Source organism: Typopeltis vanoorti, chromosome 10 (assembly GCF_054136105.1).
Source record: "Typopeltis vanoorti isolate ZY-2024b chromosome 10, IOZ_Tvanoo_1.0, whole genome shotgun sequence".
Classification (NCBI taxonomy): Eukaryota; Metazoa; Arthropoda; class Arachnida; order Uropygi; family Thelyphonidae; genus Typopeltis; species Typopeltis vanoorti.
In genome coordinates, this window is record NC_143558.1 from 30,516,412 (window position 1) to 30,541,510 (window position 25,099).

General features: G+C 36.3%; 1 protein-coding gene across 1 annotated transcript in view; it reads right to left on the minus strand.

Moving 5' to 3' along the window:
- LOC150102299 (putative N-acetylated-alpha-linked acidic dipeptidase) overlaps positions 1–25,099 on the minus strand; it is a 52,601-nt gene that overhangs the window by 10,998 nt on the left and 16,504 nt on the right. The window contains exons 2-3 of the mRNA XM_090398620.1: positions 15,232–15,313; positions 12,439–12,531 (exon numbers count right to left, since the gene is read on the minus strand). Of these exons, the coding sequence (XP_090254746.1) occupies positions 12,439–12,531; positions 15,232–15,313 (175 nt within the window). The remainder of the gene's footprint in view (positions 1–12,438; positions 12,532–15,231; positions 15,314–25,099) is intronic.

Consider the following 25,099-nt stretch of genomic DNA (forward strand, 5'->3'; position numbering starts at 1 on the left):
CTAACCCTGCACTCATTGCACTAATTTGCTATTTCATGAATTCAATATCACCCCTATACCCCCTGACCTATAGCAGCAACTAACTGTATATTTGGTTGCGTTGGTCACTACTTCATACCAGACCACCTCAAATGTACTATCATTCACGTCTATCATCTTAATATACTACTTTCTTTGGCTGCAACTCATCAGCTATCATCAACAGTATGCCCCCGTTCTATCTTCTCTATCTTCCCTGAAAATACTGTACCCATCGCATTCAATTCCAGTGACCACATCTTCTGCTGACAGCCAAGTTTCACTAATGCCTACAACTTTTGGTGAGATTGCATTGATTAATGCCAAAACTTCTTCCCTCTTATTTTGAATGCTTCTTGCATTTGTATACAAAAATTGCAGAGATTCCCTTTAGTTTTTGTACCAGCTTTAGAACTGATATACATGTCACTAATTTCAGTAGTCCCATGCCGATTTTTATCTCCTGTATTCTGCAATTTATTCCGCGAATAAGGATCAACAATTATACAATCACTGATTAAATTTCTCCCGCTTACACTCAACCTTTTCAATTTTAGTTTCCCTGCCCAATTACTTCAACTTGTTCAGAAAACAATAACTTCTTCAATCGCTTATGACCTTCCCTGTTCAGATGCAACCCATCTCTTGCATACAGCTGTCTTTTGTCTTCAAAACACACTCCAGACATCAAAAAATTCCAGACCTCTTTTTTTGCACATTCTTGCAATCATATCATTCATTATCATCGCTCGTCTACTTAACTCATAATTATCAAAACGAAGCAGCACACACACACTATCCTCCCATTGACACTTTTCTTCTTCACGATATCTAACAATGTTCTTAAATCTTTTGCTATCCGATTTATACTACCACTCAGGTCATTTGTAACCACCATAACTATCATCTTTTCTGCATCATGCCCTCTCTTTATTGCTAAAGCCACTCTCTCTATTATTCCACCAGCCAAGCACTCCTCAGGCATACCACTCTCCATACCCTTAATCATAGAATCACCATATATTTTACCACTCATAACTTCATTCAAGTCAAAACAAGAGTCACTCACGATCTCATTTTCTACGCTATTCAGCATGACTCTAAGTTTCATTACTCAATGCCCTTTTACTTACTCCCTCACTCTCACGACATCTTGTTTCTTCTAGACCTCTTGTGCTTTCATTCTGTTGACTCCCATACTATTTATTTCTTCATCAATCACCAAAGACTCTCCTATACTTAATCCTGTTCTAGTTACTTCAGCTAGAGTAATCTCTATAATTTCTCTATTCAACCATTTAACTCGATTTTAATTTCCAGAACCCCTTTATTAAGCACTTCCAATTCTTCTTGCAAAAGATGAAGGTCACTTTTCATTTTCCCGAACTCCTGCCGAAGTTCATCCGCTATGGCCTGACGTCTGCTTCCATGCCTAATCGCTCCAGCGACACTTCTCACATAAGTCGATGTTTTCATTCTTCTCATTTAGCCAAACAGTCCATAGATCCTTCACATTCCTTGGCGCATACATATAACAGTTTCCGCAATGCATCCACTGCGAAAAATCCAACACAGAGCCAGACTTTTGTAGAGAAGTTCTGCAAGCCGCTGATGTATGTTTCTTGTTAGACGTCATCTTTAGTCACTGAAGTAGTGAAACAAACAGCAGTGAAAACACAATATATACAACAGAATTCCAAACAATAACAGCACTGAAGGAACACTTGTATCCAAACGAAGCACAATTTGAAACAAAAGGCACACTATACTTTAATTTAAAAACATGTTTTCCAGCACAACTCAACACGACCGCCATGTTCACTAGTGCCACCTCCCATCCTTATCATCATGACTTTGGGTATGCAGTCTGTACTGCTTCTCTCAAAAATTTCTAACCACCTCCCATGCACTACAGACATTCTTCCTTTGTAGTTTCTCAAGCTATGGCACTTCTTCAAGAAGATTTCTAAGTCTGACCAGCTTTAAACATAAAACCTTTCTTGATAGAGAATTCCACATGTTTGGCAACTTTCCAGAACAAAACTGCAAGGTCACTCTTCCTAATTGGAGGCAGGGTGTCTACCTTGGTTATGGATATATCTTCTGATGCTAATGTAAACAGTTTTTTTGTAATATTTCTAAGTATTGTCTTTGAATTTATATTTCATTACACTTAAATTATATTACATTTAAAAGTAATGTAGTATTATTAACCTGGAGTTTCAAGATGAAATTTCAAAACTTTAGCTTTATTTTAATAAATCTTACTTTAGTAAAACATTTTACTTAACAATTAAAATTTAAGAAATAAAACATTTCTTATACTTTCCAACATAATGTAAAGTATGTTTTTTTTTAAAAAAAAAAAAAAACATACTTTACATTATGTTGGAAAGTATAAGAAATGCAAAACATACATACTTCTAAGAGGTGAAAGGATATCATATAACATCTTGAGCATTAATAAATAAACTTTTAAATATCATTTAAATGTTACAAAATATATTTTGTATATTTTATAATAATTTTGTTAAGTTTCATTTCATGGCAGGGCAAAATGTCTTGTTCTCCCTCCATATGAAAACTCAAGGGCAGGTGAGGCAGAGCATGTTGACAAGGAACGTTTGCCTTGTATAAGGCTGTCTGTGATTCGGTCACATCTGGATTTGTTTGTATAGTTTCATGATGATGTGGAGATCTTAGAGTGGTTGCAGAAGCAAGTTATTTCAGGGCAGTGGAATGTAAATTAAATTTTCAGGGTAGATTGAGAGACTGAAAATTTCAGAGCCAGGTGAATTAAGAAAAGGGGTGATATTATTATTATCCACTTGTATACAAGCTTATATGTTTGTTATGCATTACTAAATCACTTACGGAATTGACAACGTACATAAGAATATAAATTAAATTACACTTTTCTATAATAAATATTTCCGATATTTCGGCAACGTCATATTGTCATCTTCAAAAGGAACTTACAAAAAAGGCACGTGCACATAGGTACTACAACATAGTAACTGAGAATGAAGTGATGAAGCTATTGTTCTCCTAAAAGTCCTGATGGTGCTCCCTAGCAGGCTACGTAGATGTTCTTGGCTGTAGGTCTGCTGATGGAGTCAAAAGACTCATCGTGGGAGGTCGTTTTTAAGAAATACAAAGTATCATACCACTCCTTGAACCCATTAACCGTCCCCACTCCAACCACTCTCTCAGGCAATGCATTCCAAGGTTCAACCACCCTCCACGCAAAGAAACCACTCCTCGCCCTCTTGTGCACAGCCTCCTTTCATAACTTTCAGGGATGGCCCCTTGTCATCACTCCTTCCCATTGTTTGACCAAGCAAAAGAACTCCCCAATGTCTACCCTGTAACTGCCTCTCAACAGTTTAAAAGTCTTGATCATATCACCTCTCCTTCTTCTATCCACCAAACTCTGCAGTCCACATTCCCTCAATCGATCCTTGTAACTGACATTGTACAGTCCTGAAACCATCTTTGTTATCCGCCTCTGTACCCTTTCCACAGTTAATTTATCCCCTTCAAATCCTGGGGACCAAATCTGAGAACAATAGTCTAAGTGTGGTCTGATCAGGGTCTTATACAACGGAATGATAGCTCTTTTATCTTGCAGGTCAGGATCATTCTCAGTATTGCAGCAATCCTCTAGGTTACCATCACCATCTTTGCAATATGCTCCCTGAATTTCAATTTTCTATCAATCATCACCCCCAGATCTCTTGTCTCCCCCTACCTCCTCCAATCGAGTACGCATCCTCCCATCGATGGATTCCAACCTCAAGACTTTACATTTTGCTGCATCGAACCGACAACCCCATTTATGCCCATCTGTCTAGTTTATTCAAATCCTCTTGCAGGGCTGCCACATCTGCACTAGTACTGATAATCCTTCCGAACTTCACATCATCTGCAAACAACTGAATGTCCCCTTGATCTGGATATATTAAGTTATTGAGAGGGCTTGCCATAAAAAAATAATGAGATGCCACACTCGGAAACTGCATAAAGATGTAGCGAATAGGGAAGGGGGTGTGAGTAATATTTTTTTTGCGAAATACTGCTAGATGGTTTAATGTTGCAAGCGTTTTGTGGCATTTACGGTAAACTAATTTAGAATAAATTCATGAAGGTCTGTTGTATGAGAGCATGAGGTATAGGGAAAAAAAACATAAATTTTGATATTAATTATAAGGCCTAATCTTACTTCCTACAATATGCACTTGGTATATTATAATTGTAGATTGGTCTTATACTCTTCTTTCCTCTACTTTCTTACTTCTTACTACCCCCCCCCCCCCCCCCCAGTGCTATTAGAATAATTTGAGGGTTAGGGAGTGACTCTTTGCTCTCTTTTTTCCACTACCTACTAAAAAAAGGGCAAGCTTAGTTGCCTCAAGGTGGCAGCCCAACTATTAGTCTAGTGACACCTTGTGATTTGGATAGCAACCAATTCACAATATTCTAATTACTTTCAAGTCTCAAAGAAAGAATTCAAGGACTGCTCAAAATGACAATGATCCTAGACTGGCTAAAGGTACCGATTGGAAAAATATTATCACTCAGTTTGCTACCGAATGTTTCTTTATCTCACAAAGAAAACCAAATAGATGAAATTCTATATCAAAAGAAAATCAAAATTGCAGTATTGACTGAAACAAAGAAGAAAAATCAGGGAACCAAAGAAACTGACAACAAGAAAATACATATCTACACTTGGAGTACAAAACGACCAGAGGGCAAGAACAGGAGTATCAATCATGATTCACCAATCCCTTAAAGACAACATCAATAACTATAAATACTGGAACAAAAGAATATTACAACTCAGATTGAAACTTAATAGAGAATACCTCATGGCTCTTGGATTATACACTCCAGAGGAGGGGAGAAAAGAAAGTTTGGACTACTATAACCAGCTTTAAAAAATAACACACAAAATAAACAAATTGACATTTTATTACTGCTAAGTGATTTAAAAGCTCGCATAGGTAATATGAAAATTCAAAATCATGTCAGAACTTTTGGAAAATTAGTGAAAAATAGAAACAGCCAAAGATTAAATCAATTTCTCTATCTACAACAATCCAAGAATAATGAATACAATTCAAACACAAAGAGTTCATAACTGCACATAATCATCGAGAGGATTGAAATCAATTATAGACTATACAGTAGCAAATAATAAAATAAGTATATTCATTATTGATGTTAGAGTCTTCCAAGGTTTTGAAATTGAATCAGATCATTATTTATGTGTGACATGAATATGGTTCCCCCAAGATGGATAAAGTACCAGTATCTATTAGACAACTGAGAACTTAGGTCAGCTCATTATCTGACTCCAATAAAAGACTATATTAGCAAAAAATAAATCAAAAATTACAGCAACTACACTCAGATGAATCTATTAATGAAGAATGGATTAATCCTTGCAATATTTTAGGAGATTCAGCCTGAGAAATCTTGGAAATGAAAAAATGATGGAAAAGAAAAAAAGGTCTTTGTCACTGGGACCCAGAAATCAGGAAAATCACAGACAAAAAAAAATAATAAAAATGAAGGCCTATAAAAATGATTAAGTACAAACAAAATAGAGGAAACTGAATGTAAACAATAAAAGAGCAACAGCAAAAAGAGAAACACGTAAAAGACAGAGTTCAATGGAACAATTTTGCTACCAATTTAGAAAACAACATTGATAAACCTCAAACACAAACATGTAAATTTATAAGACATATGAATAATAATCTTAGAGAATTGATCAAGATCAATACCATACCTTTGGAGGACTGGCTTAAATACTATAAAGAATTATGGACAATTAATGACAACCCACTCTCAGAAGCATTATCTGCAAATAATTCAACAGACTGATTTACCCTTGAAGATTTAGAGTCAAAACTTAAACAATGAAAGAACTATAAAAGCCCAGGAGAAAATGGTATCAATATGGGACTTTTCAAATTCTCTGGAGACAACTTCAGATACAAACTAAAATTCATGAATAAGATCTTAAATGGTCAATTACCACTAGAGAACTGGCAAAATACTATGATTGTCCCCATCTTCAAAAAAGGCAATATTAATGAATGCCAAAACTATAGAGGCATTAGCCTTTTAAACACTGGATATAAAATATATTCAAGTCTCTTAAAGACTAAATTAACTAAATATTATGAAAATATTTTTGGGGAACAAAACCATTTCCGTAAAGGCAGATCCTGTGCTGATGCCTTTTTCACTCTCAAGCTCCTGATAGAAAAAAGGAGAGAATTCAATTTGGAGACCCTATATTATTCATCGATTATAAAAACCCTATTGATAAAGTCAATAATAATAGCTGCTGGAAATTTTAAGAGATGACAACATTCCTAACACATTAATTAAAATGATTTTCAATATATATATAACAATAACCAAATTATAATAAGATAGCCACACAAAAATCTGAATCACAGAACATAAATGCAGGTTGTAGTTTATCACCACTCCTCATTAATATCTATATTATATTAATAACATAAGAGAGTGGAGGGAAACAACCAGTTTTGTCATTAACATAAACGACTACACCAACACTGATACAATTTTATTTGCTAATGATTCACTACAGTAAGCGACCTTTTCATTAAATGAAATAGCAAAAACATACAATATGGAAATCTCCACTTCCAAAATCAAAGTCATGGCTACATTCGAATATCTAGGCTACCACTTATGTTATGAAAGAGAGAAAGACATGCAATATGAAGTAATCAATTATATAGGAACAACAAAAACTAATATTCAGATATTCAAATCTAAATTTAATAAGCAAGAAAACAAGAATAAGAATCCATTACTCAATAGCAAGATCTATCCTAACATGGTTCATAAGCCTGGAACATAACTCAAGCAGATAGAAAAAGACTGATAACCTCTGAAATGAGATTCATGCACAAAATAGCTGGATATAATAGACTAGACTTCAAAAGAAACAGCAATATCTTAAAGGAACTTGAGTTGATATCTGTTTTAGACTACACTGATCTTTATACAGTGAGATGGAGACAACATACAGAAAGAATGAGTGAAGGGAGACTCCCCAGAGATATCGATCTCGAGAGAGAGAAGGAATAGAGGATGGCCTTTGAAAAGATGAGAAGAGATCGTAACAGGCCTAGTGGCCTGTTACGGTCTCTTCTGGAAAGGAAGAAGAAGAAGAATTATAAGGGATTTAGAGAAAATTTAAGTTGGTTGTGATTGCATGTTGAGTGTTTGTTTTGAACATTTCTTGAATTCGAAAGATTTTTATGATACACCGTGCAGTTGTATTGTTTCTTGTTTTCAATTATAGTGGCTGCTGTATGTTAACTGATATGCTGTTGCTCAGTCTATCACCATTTAAAAATTATGTTTTGTACAGTCTCATACAAGATTTTGTAGCATGTATGCTTCCTTTCAGTTAAAAATGTGGCAGGTGAGATGGGGTTGGGATTTGAAATTCTATATGAAATGCAGACAATGGAAAGAGCCTAGGCGATTTTGATATTAGTATCTCTGGTTTTAGTGGTAGTGATGCAATGGAAACGAGTGCCAGCATAGAAATATCAGTGATGTAATTGAGGGTGAGGAAGGCAAGCACTGGTGATGTTAACAGTAGTAGTGTGACTGTAGATCAGGTTTAGCCTTGGTGGATGTTGAATGAGGGTGAAAAGAAAAATGAAAGAGAGAGGAAGTGGAAGGCATGAAAAATGAGTTGAGGAGCATGAAGAGGGAGAGTCGAAAGCCCTCCTGATGTGTGGTGAACAGGAGTAGAAGCAAGAAGAACTTGAGAGAGTACAGAAGCAAAGATAGAGAGAGAGAGAGATGAGAGGGAAACCAGGAGAGAAGAAGGGTAAATGCTAGAGGAGGGGGATGCAGGTGAGCAAGGAATGAATGCATCTGTGAGGGGCATGGTGTATGGACATTTAATGATTAGTGGTGTGCAAAACAATGTTTGAGGTGTGCTTGCCTGGTGGAACAATAAAGAGTGTAACTATGGCAGTGAAGCGAGGTGAGAATGTGGATAAGACAAGAGTGACGTCTGATATGAATGACCTGAGAGGTGGTGTGAACTGGATGGCGAGAAATCTGCGATTAATATTGTATGTAGGTTAAGAGGGTATGTCTTAAGAGAGTATGTATTGCTCAGACATGATAATGCAGAAATGAGGAGCAGGAGCAGTAGTAATAAATGACATGATAGTGAGATTATGTTAAAAGAGCAGCCTGGAATATGTCGATGCTTGAAGTGCATTTGAAAATAAAAGGGAGCTGTAGAAATGTCTGCATTTGAACTTGGAAGGATGTGGGCAGATGGAAAAATTATTGTTCTCTATGTAAATGAGAGCATTAGATCAGGGAGAAATTACAGTTACCAGGGGAATGGGGTAGCAAGAGTTGTCTCTTGTGTAGGATAGTTGCTTGGGAGATCAGAGAATGTATGGTATATGAGCTAACTGGAATTGGGAAGGGAGAGATAATAATAATAATAGGAATTGTGACATGAAAATACATTGATGTTTATACAATGGAGGCAGATGAGACAGGATATTTAGTGGAATATGTTATAGGCCGGGAACACAGAGGTCAATGAGCAAGAAATGCATAAGCAAATAATTTGGGCAAGTGATCATTATGGGAAAATTTAACTAATAATAATTTCTGGAAAGACAAATAGCAGCATGTAGCAGAGAGAAGAAGGGGGTCAAGAGTTTTGGATTTGTTCCTAGCATCAGAATATATAATTGTAACCAAGATGTTATCCTGTACTCATTTAGTGAGATTTACCATTGTTGATTGTTAGGATGAATAGACATACAGAAGTATCATGGAGTGAAATTATAAGGCAGGTGACTATAATAATCTTAGTAACCAGCACGGCATAGTTCCATGGAGTGGAATAATTGAAAGGGAGAGATATCAGCAGTGCATGGTAGCTAGTTTATGAGATGTTTATCAGCAGCAGCAGTAACAAATTGCACAGTTCCTGTTTGATATCATAGTCATCCACTTCAAACCAAATTGTGCTATCTTTTTCACTTGAAGTATGCAATTCTTAAGTTATAACAATTTTAAATTATAAAGAATCTTAAGGAATTCTTTATAATTATTATTATTATTATTATTTGACACCGTAAATAATAATAATTTATTATTATTATTTGAGGTGCCCTCTCTTGATGAATCTTTGGGAGTCCAAAGACTCATCGAGGGAGGGCACCTACTCTGTCTTCACCACTCAATCAACCCACTGACCACAACTACACCAAGGTTATCCACCACCGACCACCACCACTAGTATTTCCACAGACAATCACAAACATCCATGGCCACGGCAGGATTTGAACCTGCAGCCTTTTGGCTGGAGAGCAGATATGCTAACCACTCGGCCAGCAGGCTAGCAATGTGGCCAGCAGGAAGGAAAATGGTTGCAAATGAATGACCCTGTTAGATGTAAATGGGAGTCAAATGATAAATGCAGATGACACAGTGGTGTTATTTAATGATCACTTTATTGGGATTATTTTATCCTGGAAAAGCAGGTTTTATTCTAAGCACTATGGCGTATTTAGTATTGTACTCAAATCTAGTCACCAGGATTTCAAGCTGAAGTAACCTTGGCAAGGGTACAGAAGGTAGGAGATGTGGATTTGTCACATGTTTTAAGAGAATGTGCTAAGGAATTGACACTAATGAAGGTTTTTAAATGAAAATTTGCCTACTGCTCAAGGAATGGAAGGAGGGTGTAATAATGTCATTGCCTAAGTGGAGTGGTGGTAGAAAGGAGGTGTCAAATTGTAGGCCAATTTGTATTTCTTCTGTAGTTAAGATTTTGTAGAAATTAGTGAGAGATTTTATACAAAACTGGGCAGATGAAGGTAATATTATCTATGAGAGTCAACATGGATTTTCTAAGGGATGCTTTTGTTTCAGTAATCTGCTCACCTTTTATATATAATATAATCAAGTAACAAGAGTGGGTGATGCAGGAAAAAGCATATACTGCTGTTTTTTTTGTTCAATTTTGTAAAAGTATTTCAGAGGATGCCACATGATAAGTTTATATTAAGTTGCAATATATAGGTTTAGATATCAGATTAATGAACTGGATTGGAAACTGGTTGTTTGATGGATATTAGAGAGTGTGTATTGGGGAAGGGAAGGGAAGGGGGGGGGGCAGAGGAAAAGTTTACAAGTAGAGTTTCACAGGGCTCACTACTGGGACCTTTGCTGTTTAACCTTTATATCAGTAATTTTGTCACTGCACTGCAGGGAGATGTTCAGTTGTTTGCAGATGATGTGAAGCTTGGAAGTCTTAGTAGTGCTGCTGTTGTGGTTCTTCAGGAGGATTTGAATAAGCTTCACAGGTAGGCAAATGCATGGGGATTTCAGTTTAATGCAGTCTTGAAATTTGGGATCCACCAGTGGGCAGATGCATTTGCTATTGGTGGAACTATATTCATTGCATAAATCTCTGATCAGACTTTATCTAATGTCTAATGTAATTTGTGCTCAAATCTGATTTTAAGGGGATGAAGTAACCTTGGATAGGATACAGAAGGTAGATAACAAAAATAAAAACTGTGCAATGTAGGTGTGAGGATAGATTGAAGACATACAAATTGCAATTCTTATATCCAATTGTGTCTTCTATCCACAAATACAAATTTGTGGATAGAAGACACTGAGAATGATATGATTGAGACATTAAAACCCATCAAGAAGTAATTACAGGATTCATATGGAGAGATTCTTCATTCTTCACAGAGGAAAGAACAAGAGGCAATCCCTGGAAGTTCTTATTATTATTCGTGACACCTCCAAGAAGTCTGAAGACTCATCGTGGGAGGACACCTATTGTACAACTCTCCATTTCCACTACTACACTGAACCTCCACTACCAATCATCTACATCAGCGCCATCTACTACCCGTCACTACCACCACAGCTAGTATTTTTTGTCTGTAAATTGCGTGTGTTCTGAAGGGCCGATATGTCTGTATGCAGGATGAAAAACCTGAGTTTCCAGGAGAAAAAACCCTGTTACCACCATATGAGATCGGCTAACTCACCTTTGATTGAAAAAGTCCATATAAAGATTCCTCCCGTCATGATGAGAATCGAACTTAGGCCTTTTTCCAATTGAATGGCACAATGTACCATCGTTCTTCCAATTGCACTACAGAGATGCTGAAAAAATAAACTGGAAGTGCCAGTTGCTATAGGAAGTAGTGAGCAAGAGGTGCTCGTTCATCTTACTCATTTGATAAACCTTGCAGTATCCTAAAGTTAGATTTCTCAAGATCCTTCATGACCAGTGACTTGAACACCTCCTCAACATCCTGAAATGGGGTGACAACAACTTAATAAATTTAAATGCTAAAAAACCTCAAGCCTGTCTTATTACCCACAAGAAAAATCCTACCTCCTCCTCTTTCATTTTTGATAATGTTCCAGTTTCCTTTCAAGATCAACTTTCACTTCTTGGGTTGACTATCACATTCAATTTATCCTGGCACAAACATATTGTTTACATAATCTCCTTAGCCTCTAAAAAGCTTAGTGTTTTTTTCCATTCTAAACATTACTTCTCTTCCTCTCAACTCTTAACACTCTGTGAGTCTCAGATCCATCTAACTTTGGAGTAACGTTCCCACATTTGGAGTGGAGCACCCAAGATCTAAGAATTCTTGATGATATTCAGAAGAGGGCAATCTGTTTAATAATGTGCTTTCTGTCAATGACCCTTCCCTCACAGACTGCCTTCAGTCACTTTAACATAGGCACTCTGTTTTGGCACTGTACCTGTTCTATAGGTACTTTCATGGGTATTGCTCCTCTGAATTGGCTGCTACCATTCCTCCACTTTCTTCTAACCATAGAAGAACTAGAGCAGCCATTGGCAAACACCCATACACTTTCCAGCTTCGAACACACCAAACTAACTTCTCATCAGCTTACTTCATTCCATTCACTTCTATTCTTTATAACAATCTCTCCCATGCTGTTTATCCCGCTGAGCACAACCTCCCATCTTTAAGAAACATATCAACAGGCTACATTTTCTCCTTAATCACTGGCCCACCCATATGGCACTGTAAGCATTGTGTTATAGGCATTGTGACCTTTCATGTGTGGGGTTAAAAAAAAAAAAGGCTTCTTTTTGCACATAAGGTACCGGAAGTGTTGATGGTATATAGGTTTAAGGAATGGTATGAAAGGCTTTGTGTTGTGTAAGATAGGCTTTCTTTGGTAAGTCTTGTGACTTATGGAGATCCTAAATAATAATAATAAATAAATGCGCAAACAACTGAATATACTGAACTGTGAAACATGCAACGAATGGCACTTTTATTTCTCCATGTAATTCATTCTTACTTGAGATAAGTTGATCTGCCATGTCCATAATCTTTTGTAAACACTCTGTCTGTCATCATCATCTGATCATTTACTTTCCTGTTGTATAATTCACTAAAGAGAGAGAGAAAAATTAATTGTTTACTATGCAATACAACAAAGGATAAGAGAAAAACTAAAAACACAGATGAATTTAAAGAGTGTGAAGGAGATTCAATGCTCTCTTATACTTTTCTCTTAGTTGATGAATGTGTGCAAGGAATGTAATTTTTCTGTCAATGATAAGTTCCAGGAACTTGGCTTCTGTTGCTACTGGAATAACAATTTATCCCATTCTTAATTCAGGATCTGGTTGAAAAGTGCATTTTGACAGAAATGTACACAGACATTTTTTTTTTCTTTTTGGCTGAAAACCTGAGCCCATGGAGAGACATGATCAATTGTTTGCTGTAGTTGTCTTTCAATTACCCTCATGTTATGAGAGTGATAGTAAATTGTAAATAAAGCATTGCCTACAGTGAGAGGAAGCTATTCAGTGATTGAGTTAACTTTAATAGCAAAAAGAGCCACACTCAAGACAGAGCCGTGGGGAACACCCTGTTCATGATGATATGGTTGATATAGCATACTCACTTGGAAAGCTCACCTGGACAAAGTTTTTAATAAATAATGGAATGTGTCCTCTGAGACCAGGGTTATAGAAGCCATTTAATATGCCATATCTCCAAGCTGTGTCATACTTTTTCTTTATTAAAGAACACTGAAACCAGATGTTATTGTTTTAGGAATGTGTATCTTATACAAGTTTCTAAACAGACCGAATGGTACCAGAGTTGAATAATGTTTATGAAAGCCACATTGTATATTGGGGAGAAGAACACTGCTTTTTAAATACCAAAGAAGTTTGGCATTAACCATTTTCTTTAATATCTTACAAAGGCAGCTGGTCAGAGCAATAGATCAAGAATTATTTGCTTGTGTTAGACCCTTTCCTGGTTTTGGGATAGCAGTAACAATTCCTCTGCAAGTGTTCTGTTGTATATTAAGAGAACGAGATCCATAGAAGATGATGAAAGATGTTTTATCATTTCATAATGGATGTCATCAGGACTTACTGCACTAGGGTGAGACAGTAAAAGAGTTGCTCCTTAACAAATGGCTAATTGTACAGCTCAAGTACATTGGTTGAAAAATTTAGTCACTAAAAAACAACAAAACTGTTTCTTTTGTTGTTTTTTTCGATATTAAAAATTCAGGAGGATATGAAGCTACTGCTGAGATTCTGGTAAAATTTTCTCCCAAAGTGTCTGCAATAGTTTTGGGATCAGCAACAGCACATCCATTATGGTCTAAGGTAGACAAACAGTGCGTTCTGTATTTACCTTTCATTTTCTAGATTTTATTCCATACAATTTTTGCACTGGTTGTTTGATTAATGGATGAGGTAAATCCAAGACTGTTTTTGACTCTGATGTCTTGCATCATGTGCTTTGACCTTCAGAGCTATCAAGTTTGATGTGGTGGGATATCTATGAAATATAACACATGCTCTGTGTTGATCTTTTTTAACTGCCTGGCACTCTGGGTTCCATCAAAGCATTGGAGAGTGGAAATCGAGATGATGTTTTTGGAATTGAGGCTGTTGCTGCCTGGATAATGTAGTTTGTTCCATACTTTACTGCTTCATTGATAGGTGTTTGACTGACTGTATCAGCATTAAATTTTGCAAGATGGGAAAAAGTATTCCAGTCAGCCTGGTCCATTTTCCATATGGACATCTGTGTTGGAGAACATGGTTCATATGGAGACATTGAGCAAATAATGGGAAAATGATCACTAACATAAATGTATGTGACATTCTGCTTAAACGATGAACACATGACTGGGGAGCAGATTGTAAGATTAATTGCAGAATATGAGCGGACAGGCATATGAAAGAAAATACTGAATCTAGTATCCAAAAAGGAGAAATCATTGTCAAGATTCACTCAATGATATGACCCCATCCATTTATGTTGGTATTACCCACAGTGTGCTGTGCCCATTCAAGTTACCCATAAGAAGTATGGGCCCAGGCAGTTGCAAAATGAGGTTATCAAGACTGATTTCACTTAACTCAGTTGTAAATAAATGAAACATGCTGTAATAAGAAATCCCAGAAATAGGCAAATTTCTCCTGCTTCCAGAGTAGTATTAAGCTGGTCACTAGGATAGCTACTCCACCATAATCAGGACCACCTGTAGTTATGTCTTTGTGTGCAACAGAGAAATTCCTTAAGGTAGGATTCTCATTGGGTTTTAAATATGTTTCCTGCAGACAGAAACAAAAAGGTCTGCATTGTGCAGCAAAATCTTGATCGATATTGATATAAACTCAGGAAAGTTCCATTGTAAAAATTTTTGTATGAAAATTTTTACAATGGAACCTGATTACAGTATAAACCTGATTTTCTGGAGTTTGAGCACTTACCTTTGTCAGGTTTATGTTTATCAACTGATTTTGGGAAGTATGGGCAGACATGACCATCTCTTCCTCTGGTAAAATAAAATATTCAATATATCTGATGTATGAGGGTCAGCTAGCAAGTTTAATTACTAGTAAGATTTGATATAGCTTACTTTTTACAAATGTTTCTCTAGCTTGCATGCTGGAAATGTACTCTTTATGTCATATGCCTTTTCCATTGATTTGTAGAAGTCCTCTACTTCTTCCTTAGTAGAAACTTTGTTTCTACTAAGGAAGAAGTAGAAAAATAAATTTTTCTACTTCATTAAAAAAATAAATATTTAATTATAACTGATTTAAAAACATACTTATCTGTATCCATCTGTTGAATTTTTTCAAACCAAGAAACAGTAGCACGTTCAAATTTTTGAATAGCATCCTTCATGGGTACTGCAAATCAAACAAGCAGTATTTAAGCTTCTCTATATAATTTGAAAAATAAAATATAATTATTTGGTATAAACATTCCATAAAAAGATTTCATCTGCAGTCTAGAAAATAATGGTTTCATATTACATGAAGCTAGAAGATAAGAAGTGATTTTTTTTAAAAAATCATGGTATGTTTTGGCAAGACAAATGGATTGTATTTGTATATGATTATCACTATGACTGTGAGACTTCAATGAATTATACTTACAACTGTGCTTGCATGTGTGTGTGTGTGTGTTTTCTCAGACACCTGTTTATCTGTCATGCAGAAATATATCTGGCAGGCTCATAGATGAAATGGAATAACAGTATTATTTTAGGCCTTTGCTCAAAAGACTCATCCAAACACTATTTTATTTTACCCTTATTAATATTTGTTATAATATGGCATTTCATGTACTTTGCAAAATGGTCATGACTTTTTTGTAGATTATCAACCCTATTACCATCCTCAAAAGATAAATAGAGGGAGTGAAATGAATGAATAATGGCTAATATTAAATAAGAATTAAAGAAGAAAAATTGGTTATGGAAGAACTATAAAAGAGACAATAATGAGCAACTGCATGAAAAATATAAAATGTAAGCGATTAAAGAAAGAACAGGTTTAGTAAGGGAAAAGAAATTAGAATATGAGAATGGATTAGTAAAGGAAGCAAAACAAAAAAAAAGTAAATTCCAAGGAGTTTTTCATGTGTCGCCAGTAAAAAAAGAAATGATTATGAAAGAATAACTATTTAAATTGTTATTATTTTAGAATAACTATTTGTTAGAACTGTGGTAACTACTGAGAAAATATAGTGGAGCTAGTCAGTGATTAATTTGTTTCACAGTGATGAAATAGGCAGTATATATGGAGGGAGAGAAGAAATGCTGTGAGACTTGAAGTGAGTGAACTCAAACTTGTAGCAATTTTTTTTTTTTTCTTCTTGGATACAAAGTAAATTATACTTAAAAAGAAATTATATTATTGTCTTTATTCCTTTACCCAAGCATGAGAATGCAAAGGTTAAAGGTAAAGGATAAAAAGAGGAATATCATTTCTTGTTAAGAATAATTTTTACTGTGACTAACATACGTAATAACAGATAGATACCCACTTTTTTCTTATTGGAGCCTTTGGAAGGTTTAACAGGGCTGAAGTAGGGATTCATATTCTTTCTGCTCTCTCTATGGGTCATTCTGTAATATCCAAAGGGATGCAGAAGGGCAAATCTTGACAACAGATTGGAAATACCATGAATGTGCAATAAGGTTTATAAATGTTTATGCTTCATCCAATGGAATAGTTAGATGAAAATCCTTCCAGGAATTGCAGCCATATTTATATGTTGCTCACTACATCATTGCAGCTGGAGATTGGAATGTATTGAAAATCCCACATTAATCAAAACAGGAGGATACCCAGAAGTTGAAAAGTGGGATATCCACATTTACAAATATGTCTTGACAATGCTCACCTAGCAGACATATGGAGGATTCACAACACTAATCTCCAGGCTTACACTTACATGAATCAAGGTACTGGTTCCCATCTTGATTGCATTTATATCTCATCTTCCCTTGTAAACAGGATAATTCAGATAAAACATTTTGCCACATGTCACACCATAATCCAGTTCTGCTTAAATTCTACTACATGGAACAAGTAAAGATCAGATCCAGATCAAATTTCCCATTGATCTTTTCAACCAAACTTCAAACCCTCTTTTCAAACTGGAATAATGTTACCTGGAACTGGGATACATGGTTAAAATTCAAACAAGCAGTAAAACTGAATATGATTGAATGGGGAAAGGAACAGGCTTTCCTCAAAAGAAAAAAAGCTGAAGGACCTGCATAAAGGGAAGAAGCTAGTTCATAGCAAACCAAAATAGTAGTATATTCTTTCTTTTAGGATTACATGATATGGTCAGCATTCATAGTGAAGAATTTATGAAGACAAAAACACACACAAGTTGAAGTAATTACTCCAACATGTGTGTTTTTGTCTCCATAAATTCTTCACTATGAAGGAGTAGTATAGAATGCAGCAACATCATGATAAACATCAACACAGAGAGAGAACTGGAAAGGGAGAAACAAGTGAAAGAAAGAAATTTTAAAATAAGAATACACTGGCATTTAGCAAACAGCCCTTCAACTGCATTTTTCAATAGACAATTCACCAAATTCTGCAAAGAAAGGGCTATCACTTAAATTTGTATGGATGGTGAAAACATGTTCACTACACAAGACATCCTTGATTCCTTTCAAAAACTCTATAAAAATGTGTTTTATATTCCAAGATGGGCTTGACAGACCCATTACAGCTGCTGAAGTTACCACAATGTATAAATAATGCCAGACAAGAAAATCCTTGGGACCTGATGGTCTAGGGAAAGAACTTTACCATGAAGCCTGGGATTTTATTCTTCCCATTGTAGTTATGCTCTTTAATACTTTTCTCTCTACCAGTCATGTAATAGGTGAATTTGTAGCAAACTATACTGGCCTCATTCCAAAATCTAATAGAGATCATACTTTAATCAACAGCTGATAATCTAATACTAAGAAGATATTTTTCACATTTATCAATAATAGTCTTAAAGTAGGAATGAGATACATAATTAAAAGCACAGAAATGTAATGAATTCCAGACTGAAGTAGAATTTGTTTGTTTCTGCTATGTGATCTGCTCTATTAGTTAATGTGAAAAAACAACCAATGGCAGTACTCTCAGTGGACCTTACTCAAGCATTTCTTAATGTCTGGCATCCCTTTCTGTTCCATATCCTCCAGCAAATTGGTGTGGGCAAAAGGCTGCTATTCATTATTAAAGAAGTCTATGCCAACACAACTAACCACTTCCTAGTTAATGAGTTTCTATCAGACCTGGCCAAAATCAAAAAGGATTCAAGATTCAAGCAAGGTTGTCCTCTTAGTCCACTGCTCTTCGCATTGGCTCTTGAACCTTCTAGTAATAGGTTGACAATTCATGCACTGTATGAGGGACAACAATTCCCTCCTGATTCTATGTAATATTTTTTGGTATTTTGGAAAAATTCAGCAAAATTAGTGGATTAACCACCAATGTTGACAAGACAAATTAAGTTTTTGGAAGGTGTGATCTTGGAGGCATTCCCTTTGAACTATAACCATAATTCAATGTGATGACTTCATAACTAGATGTGATCCCTAAACTTCAGGTCCCTGTCCACCATCACCACTCCCATATCTTTTATCTTGTCTACCCTGGTTCCAAATTTCCCCACCAAGCATATACTGTGCATCCCATCATTGCCTACCAAATTTCAGAATCTTAGACTTTGTAACAATGAACTGGTAGTTCTACTCACATGCCCACATCCTCATGTAAGGCAAGAACATCTACTTGACTCCTCAATTCTCTCCAATTTCGTATCGGCAAATGTCTATATATCTACAGTTAAACTCATCATAATATTATCAATATACAAGTTAAACCATTGCCCCAAAAGAGACCAGGATACCAGGTCCCCATTCACAACTTGTTGATACTTATTTGACAGCCAGTCACCTGTCTAGCTCGCTAATCTAGTATTTAATCTCATTTATTCCAGTTAGTTACCAACTTATCAGAAGTCTATATGGCAATATATCAGAAGTCTTTGCAAAATCTAAGAATGCTATTGTATATGCATCTTGCTTGTCTAACATGTTTATCAACTTGTTGTAGCGCATTAGTAAATTGACAGAACACAGCTTTCCTATAACAAACTATATTAATGATTGCAGAGACACTACTGCTGTTATCAACTCACTTCTGTATCCTAGTTCTCTCCAGCACCTTAACCACATCTCAGGTACAGAAATCGGCCTATAATTTTTAGTCTCACCCTCATCATAGCCACCTTTATTAAGCTAAGAAATTTTAATTTCTTTCCACTCCTTTGTGACTTGTGCTGCTGCAAGACTTGTGAAACGAGTATGCCAAGGCTGCCAATAATGCTCTGGAATATTCTCTTAAGAGATGAGGTGAATGTCATGAAGTATCACTGCCTTATTGACATCAAGCTTACTTAATGCTTGACATCAATAAGTACATGGGCCGTTCAATAAGTAATAAGACTAATTTTACTGTGGCGAAACCACTCATCACAATATTAATTTCTGTGGAATAAAGAAATGTTGCTGTCTGTATTAACAAAAGAGGTTGATAAATGGCGTATACGGGCTGATGTGCCAGAGTGTTGTGTGACTAAACGCAAGCTTGTTTAGGCGCGCCTACAAGCCGCGACCAGTCTTCGAAATGGAAGCGTCCTTGGAACAGCGTTATGCGATTAAATTTTGTGTGCATTTGCAAAAATCGGCATCGGACACTTTTAACATGATACGCAAAGATTTCCACGATGAAGCAATGTCGAGGGCAAGTGTTTTTCGCTGGCAACACATCAGCGATTATCATCAAGCACGTCAAAAGGAAGCGTCTATTGCTGAAGAATGGCTTCTTACTGCACCACGATAATGCAAAGCCACATATTGCTGGTTATGTAGTGGACGTTTCGCAGAAGAACAATACAGATACCTACCACACCCTCCATACAGTCCTGATCTCGCACCATGCGATTTCTGGCTGTTTCCTCAGCTCAAGAAACCACTAAGAGGCCGCCATTTCGAAAGCAACAAAGCATGTGTAAAAGCTGCGGAGGCGGTTTTGAAAGAACTCTCAAAAAACGGACTTTCACATGTGTTTAAGAAGTGGACGCAACGTTGGGACAAATGCATCGGGTCTCACAGTAGTTACTTCGAAAAAAGACCATGTAAATAATGACGATTAAAGGTAATCTGTTTTCTGTATAATTAAAGTCTTATTACTTATTGAACAGCCTATGTATTTATAAATTTCTCATGAATACCTTGATCATGTCCTATGCTGCAAATACCAATCTACTATTCTCATCCATTAACATTGTCTTAACATAATCGTTCTTAACATAGAGTTCTTTCGTATATATGGCTACTTGCCATATATAAAGAACTCTAGGATGTTTCTTGGCCTGCTTTGCTAATTGCTCCTTACCAACTCAGTTACCTTCCTGACCTGTTCTTTGTACTTTTCTTGCATTGCCTCCACATTACATTCTTCTTTCATTCATCCACTTGTCACTTATTTTATTCAATCTTTTGACCTTCACACATTGATGCTGTTATATAACTCTTGGTCAGTGCCCATGCAGCATTTACTCCTTCCCACAATACAGCTCTAAACTGTTTTCTAAGCTTTTCACATAATACCACCATTATAATTCCATGACATCCTTACCTCATAGATCTCTTCATATGGCTGTCTAACACCCAGGTATCAAGTCATGATCCCTCTTGCCAGCTGGAGGAAATTGTGATATCCCTTTCACTAATGAAATGATCAGATATATGACTCAATCCTTATGTTTCCTCTATTATGTTATGTTTGCAAGAAAACTGTCCCTGAAGAAATGAAGTGCATTTTCCTCATTCCTGGATGCTGCTACTTCATTTCAAATCAGAATTACTGTGATTAAAATCACCCTTAATGATCACTCTTCTCTCGTTCACTAAGCCAATTTGCCCTGTACGTTTCTTTGTCTGCTATTCAGCACATTTCCCAGTCTATAACAACACCCAACTAAATCTCTCTCTTGGAAAATCTTCACCTCATGAAATATGCCTAAAAACCACTGCCACTATTTCCTCCTTTCATCTCTACATTGTGCAGACATAATTCCTCTACTATCATCAATAGCACTCCCCCCCCCCTTCTTGTCCTTTCTATCCTCATGAAAAACATTGTGCTTCTCCATTTTTATTCCCATCAGGATATCATCCTCATTCAATCATATCTACTTATTCCAGCAATTTTTGGGTGAATGAACAAAGTGAGCAAAGCAGTTTCATCTTCCAGCATTCATAAATTAAATGTATTCACTTATAATAAATTCATTTTTAGGTCTATAAGAAGTCTTACCTATACCACCTCTCAGATTTGATTTCTCCATACCTGCTCATGCTCAATAACTTTTATCACTACTTACTCCCTATATTGCAGACTTTCTTACTTCCCTTACATCCCAGGCCATCCCACTCCTATGCTGACCATCCTCATACACACACACATTCACAGCTATATTCAACATTCTCCTTACATAAGGAGAATGGATGTTGAAAACAGATGTCTCCCTGTCTGCTCTAACTCCCACCATATCCTTATCTGTCTTGCTTCCCATTCTCTCTCACACACACACACACACTGCTGCTCTCCCCATTCGCAAGCACTCTAGTCTCACCTGTTCTTCTTTCCTGATCTTTCCCAACACCTGTTACTTCCTCTGGTCTCTTGTTCACATCATTCATTACACTCCCATCTAGCAGCAATCCCTCCAGTTGACTCATACCAGATTCATTTAAATGCAATCCATCACTTGTGTACAATCACAATCTTCCCTCAAATGTATCCCACAAATTAATAAACTCAATCCCTTTCTTTGCACAGAACTCTGCCAACATACCATTCATGATTTTTGTTTGTCGTTACAACTCATCATTGTCATACTTAGCAACAAAGTGACAATCTTTCTCACCATGCTGTTATCATTCACTATCCTCATTAATCTCCTGATAATTATCAATTCTCCTATCCAACCAAATCATTTGTTCCCACCACAATAACTAGCTCTCTTGCTCATTTACTTTTCATATCCAAAGCATCAATCAATCTATTCATCCTCTCTCCCTTCAGGAAAACAAATCTTGTAGAAAACAAACACGCCTTCATTCACCACACACACTACTCTGAAGTCCATCAACCTTTTTTTTTTCTCTACTGTTCTTTTCCTTTTGCAATCTTTCATTCCTTTCCACAAAAAAAATCTAATCTTACTGTGTATACATCATCTAATTTTTTATCCTAATCCAGTCCCCTCCTTCAAATCATACATCCTGGTAACTTCAACCACTTTTGCTCCCATGGTATTGCTCTTTCATTTCTTCATTTGTACTCCTTTTTCTCTCTCAATCATGTTCAATTTTGTTTTGTTAAGTCTCTTTATCTCTACAAATACTCCATTTCACTGGCAATGTATTGTGTATACTTCAGGTTCTGAAAATGGCTAAATTTTGTCTTGTGAAAAACAAATAAGGGAAGAAAAACAAAAAACAAACAAACAAACAAACAAAAAAAAAAACAGGCCACCTCTGACTATGCTCAGACAGTATAGCCAAAATTTTTGAAGGCTTGCATAATATCTTGCTTTCTTATTTAAACAACTTTGTTTATCATGTTATCTTTATCATTGAAAATGTATCAGTTACTGTTAGGAGATTTTTTTGTGCCATATGAGTTAGCACCCAGCAGTCTGACTGTGATTTTATGTCTCTTACCAGATCACAATTTTGCTATTGTTCCTCCTAGGCATTTCTGCTTCAATAATATCACCATAAGTGATATTATTATGAAGTGAAAATGCTGCAGCTGTGGCAGGCAGGGTAGAAATTTCCTGAACAAAGCTGAGTTGGTGCAAAGGTGGCATCCTGTGATCATGCCACATGGAAATTCACTGAGCTGTTTGGTACAGCTCATTTTACTGTTAATTTTTCTATGATAATTGTAAGACTATATTGTTTCCTTTTATACCTGTATGACTCATGGTTGTGATCTGTGCCATATCCACTACTATGATGGAGTGTTCAGATATTTTTGATCAGATAATGAGTACAGAGGAATACTGAAATCTCCATACATATGATATGCTATAGGGCCTGCATGGCTTTGTAAAAGGTAGGTCCTGCTTTAGTAATCTATTACCATTTTATGATAAGATGATAGCAGAACTGTACAAAGGAAATAACTACATTGTGATGCTGCAGGTCTGTCAAATGCCTTTACAAAGTCCACGGAAAACTATTGTGTGTGTGTGTGGGGGGGTCTGACAGACAGACATACATCAGAGGGTGGTATATGGCAGAGTGGAATCAAAACGAATAATAGTGACTAGTAGAGTTCCCCAGGTCTTTGTGCTAGGGCCACCACTCTTTAATTTGTATGATTGTATGTAAATATTAATGATATAGTGGAAGATGTAAGGGGAGATATTTCGTGTTTGCTGATGATGCAAAACTGGGGAGAGCAATAGTTGATAAAGGTGATGTAGATATCCTGCAGGATGATTTAAATAAATTGGCAGTGTGGACAAAGGACAATGGTTGTCCACACTGCCAATTTATTTAAAATTAAGGTAATGCACTTTGGGATAAAAGATATTTGTATTATATTGATGGTACTAGTTTAGAGGAAATTGATGAAGCTAGGGATCTGGGAGTGATGGTGGATAGATATTTGAAATTCAGAGAATATATTGCAAGAGTTGGCAAAATACCTCAGATAATTACTTGGATGCTGAAGAGCACATTGATAAGTAAAGACAGGGAGGTTATTATCCCTCTTTATACTATGATTCAGCCACATTTTTGACTGCTGTGCAGATTTGGTCACATGAGTTTCTTGGGGGATCAGGAGGTGGTGAGGATTCAAAGACAAGTGACCAAGTTGTTGAGGGATCTATGGAATTATCTCTATGAGCATAGATTGAAGGTGTGGGTTGCAGAGTTTAGTTGACAGGTAGACAAGAGGGGATATGATAGAAACTTATAAGTTACTAAAAGGATTCTATAAGAGATTGACACAAAAGAAACATTTTAATACGTAAGGAGTAGGGGAAGAACAAGGCATCACCCATGAAAATTATGTGTAAGAGTGTGGTTAGTAAGGGTGTGCTCACTAGGTTCTTTGCTTGGAGAGTGGCAAATGAGTGAAATGAAATGCGAGAGGTTGTCATGAGTGCCCCCAATAGTGAATAAGCCTAAGGAGAAGTATGATAGGCATTGTGTGAATAATAGGTGGATCTCCAACTGAGTCATTTGACCCATATAATAATAATATCCATTCCCATTTGCTCCAGTCTATGTACCACTGTTCCATGTAGCATCCTGTCAAATGACTCTGCAAAGTCTAGAATTATATCTATATCTATTTTTTTTTATCTAACTAAAGCATCATCACTTTGTTATATAAAGCAAGGAAGTTACTAATGCAAAACTTTCCCTTCACAAAGCCATACTATCCCTGTAGATTATCATATTCCTGTCAAACCATTCAAGGTCACGAGTCCTCAGGCATGAGGAGATTGACGAAGTCCAACCATTCAACTCCTACCTGATTTATTCTTCTGACTTTGGGTATACAGTCTGATTTTCTTCAAACATCCATTGACCACATTTCCATTGAATTCTACCTTTTACCAACTTCTCCAATACCTTAACCACAACTCTTGAGATATAGATTGGCCTGCAATTTGCTCCTCTGTCTTGTAGCTCCCTTTATAATGGAACTATTTTGCTATCATTCCACTTCTTGAGTACCTTTTCAGAAATGAGGCCTAAAGTAACCAGTTTGGTCAGAGGCGCAGTCAATCCCCTTGCACATTCTTGTAATACATGGGCTGATATATCATTTAATTATATGGCCATAATATTGCAGCACCTCCAATTCATCTTCCTCTATTTTCACATCGGTAAATGTTATATCAGGCACAGCAGTATTGCCATACTGCAGTGCCTCTCATTACCATTAGCACTTGTTAAACGTTTAAACTTATCCTTCCATAGTCAATCTTCCTCTTATTTGTCACATAACAAAAGAACTCTGAGATTTACTTATGCACTGCCCTCTGCATCCTTGTCTTCCTGAAGC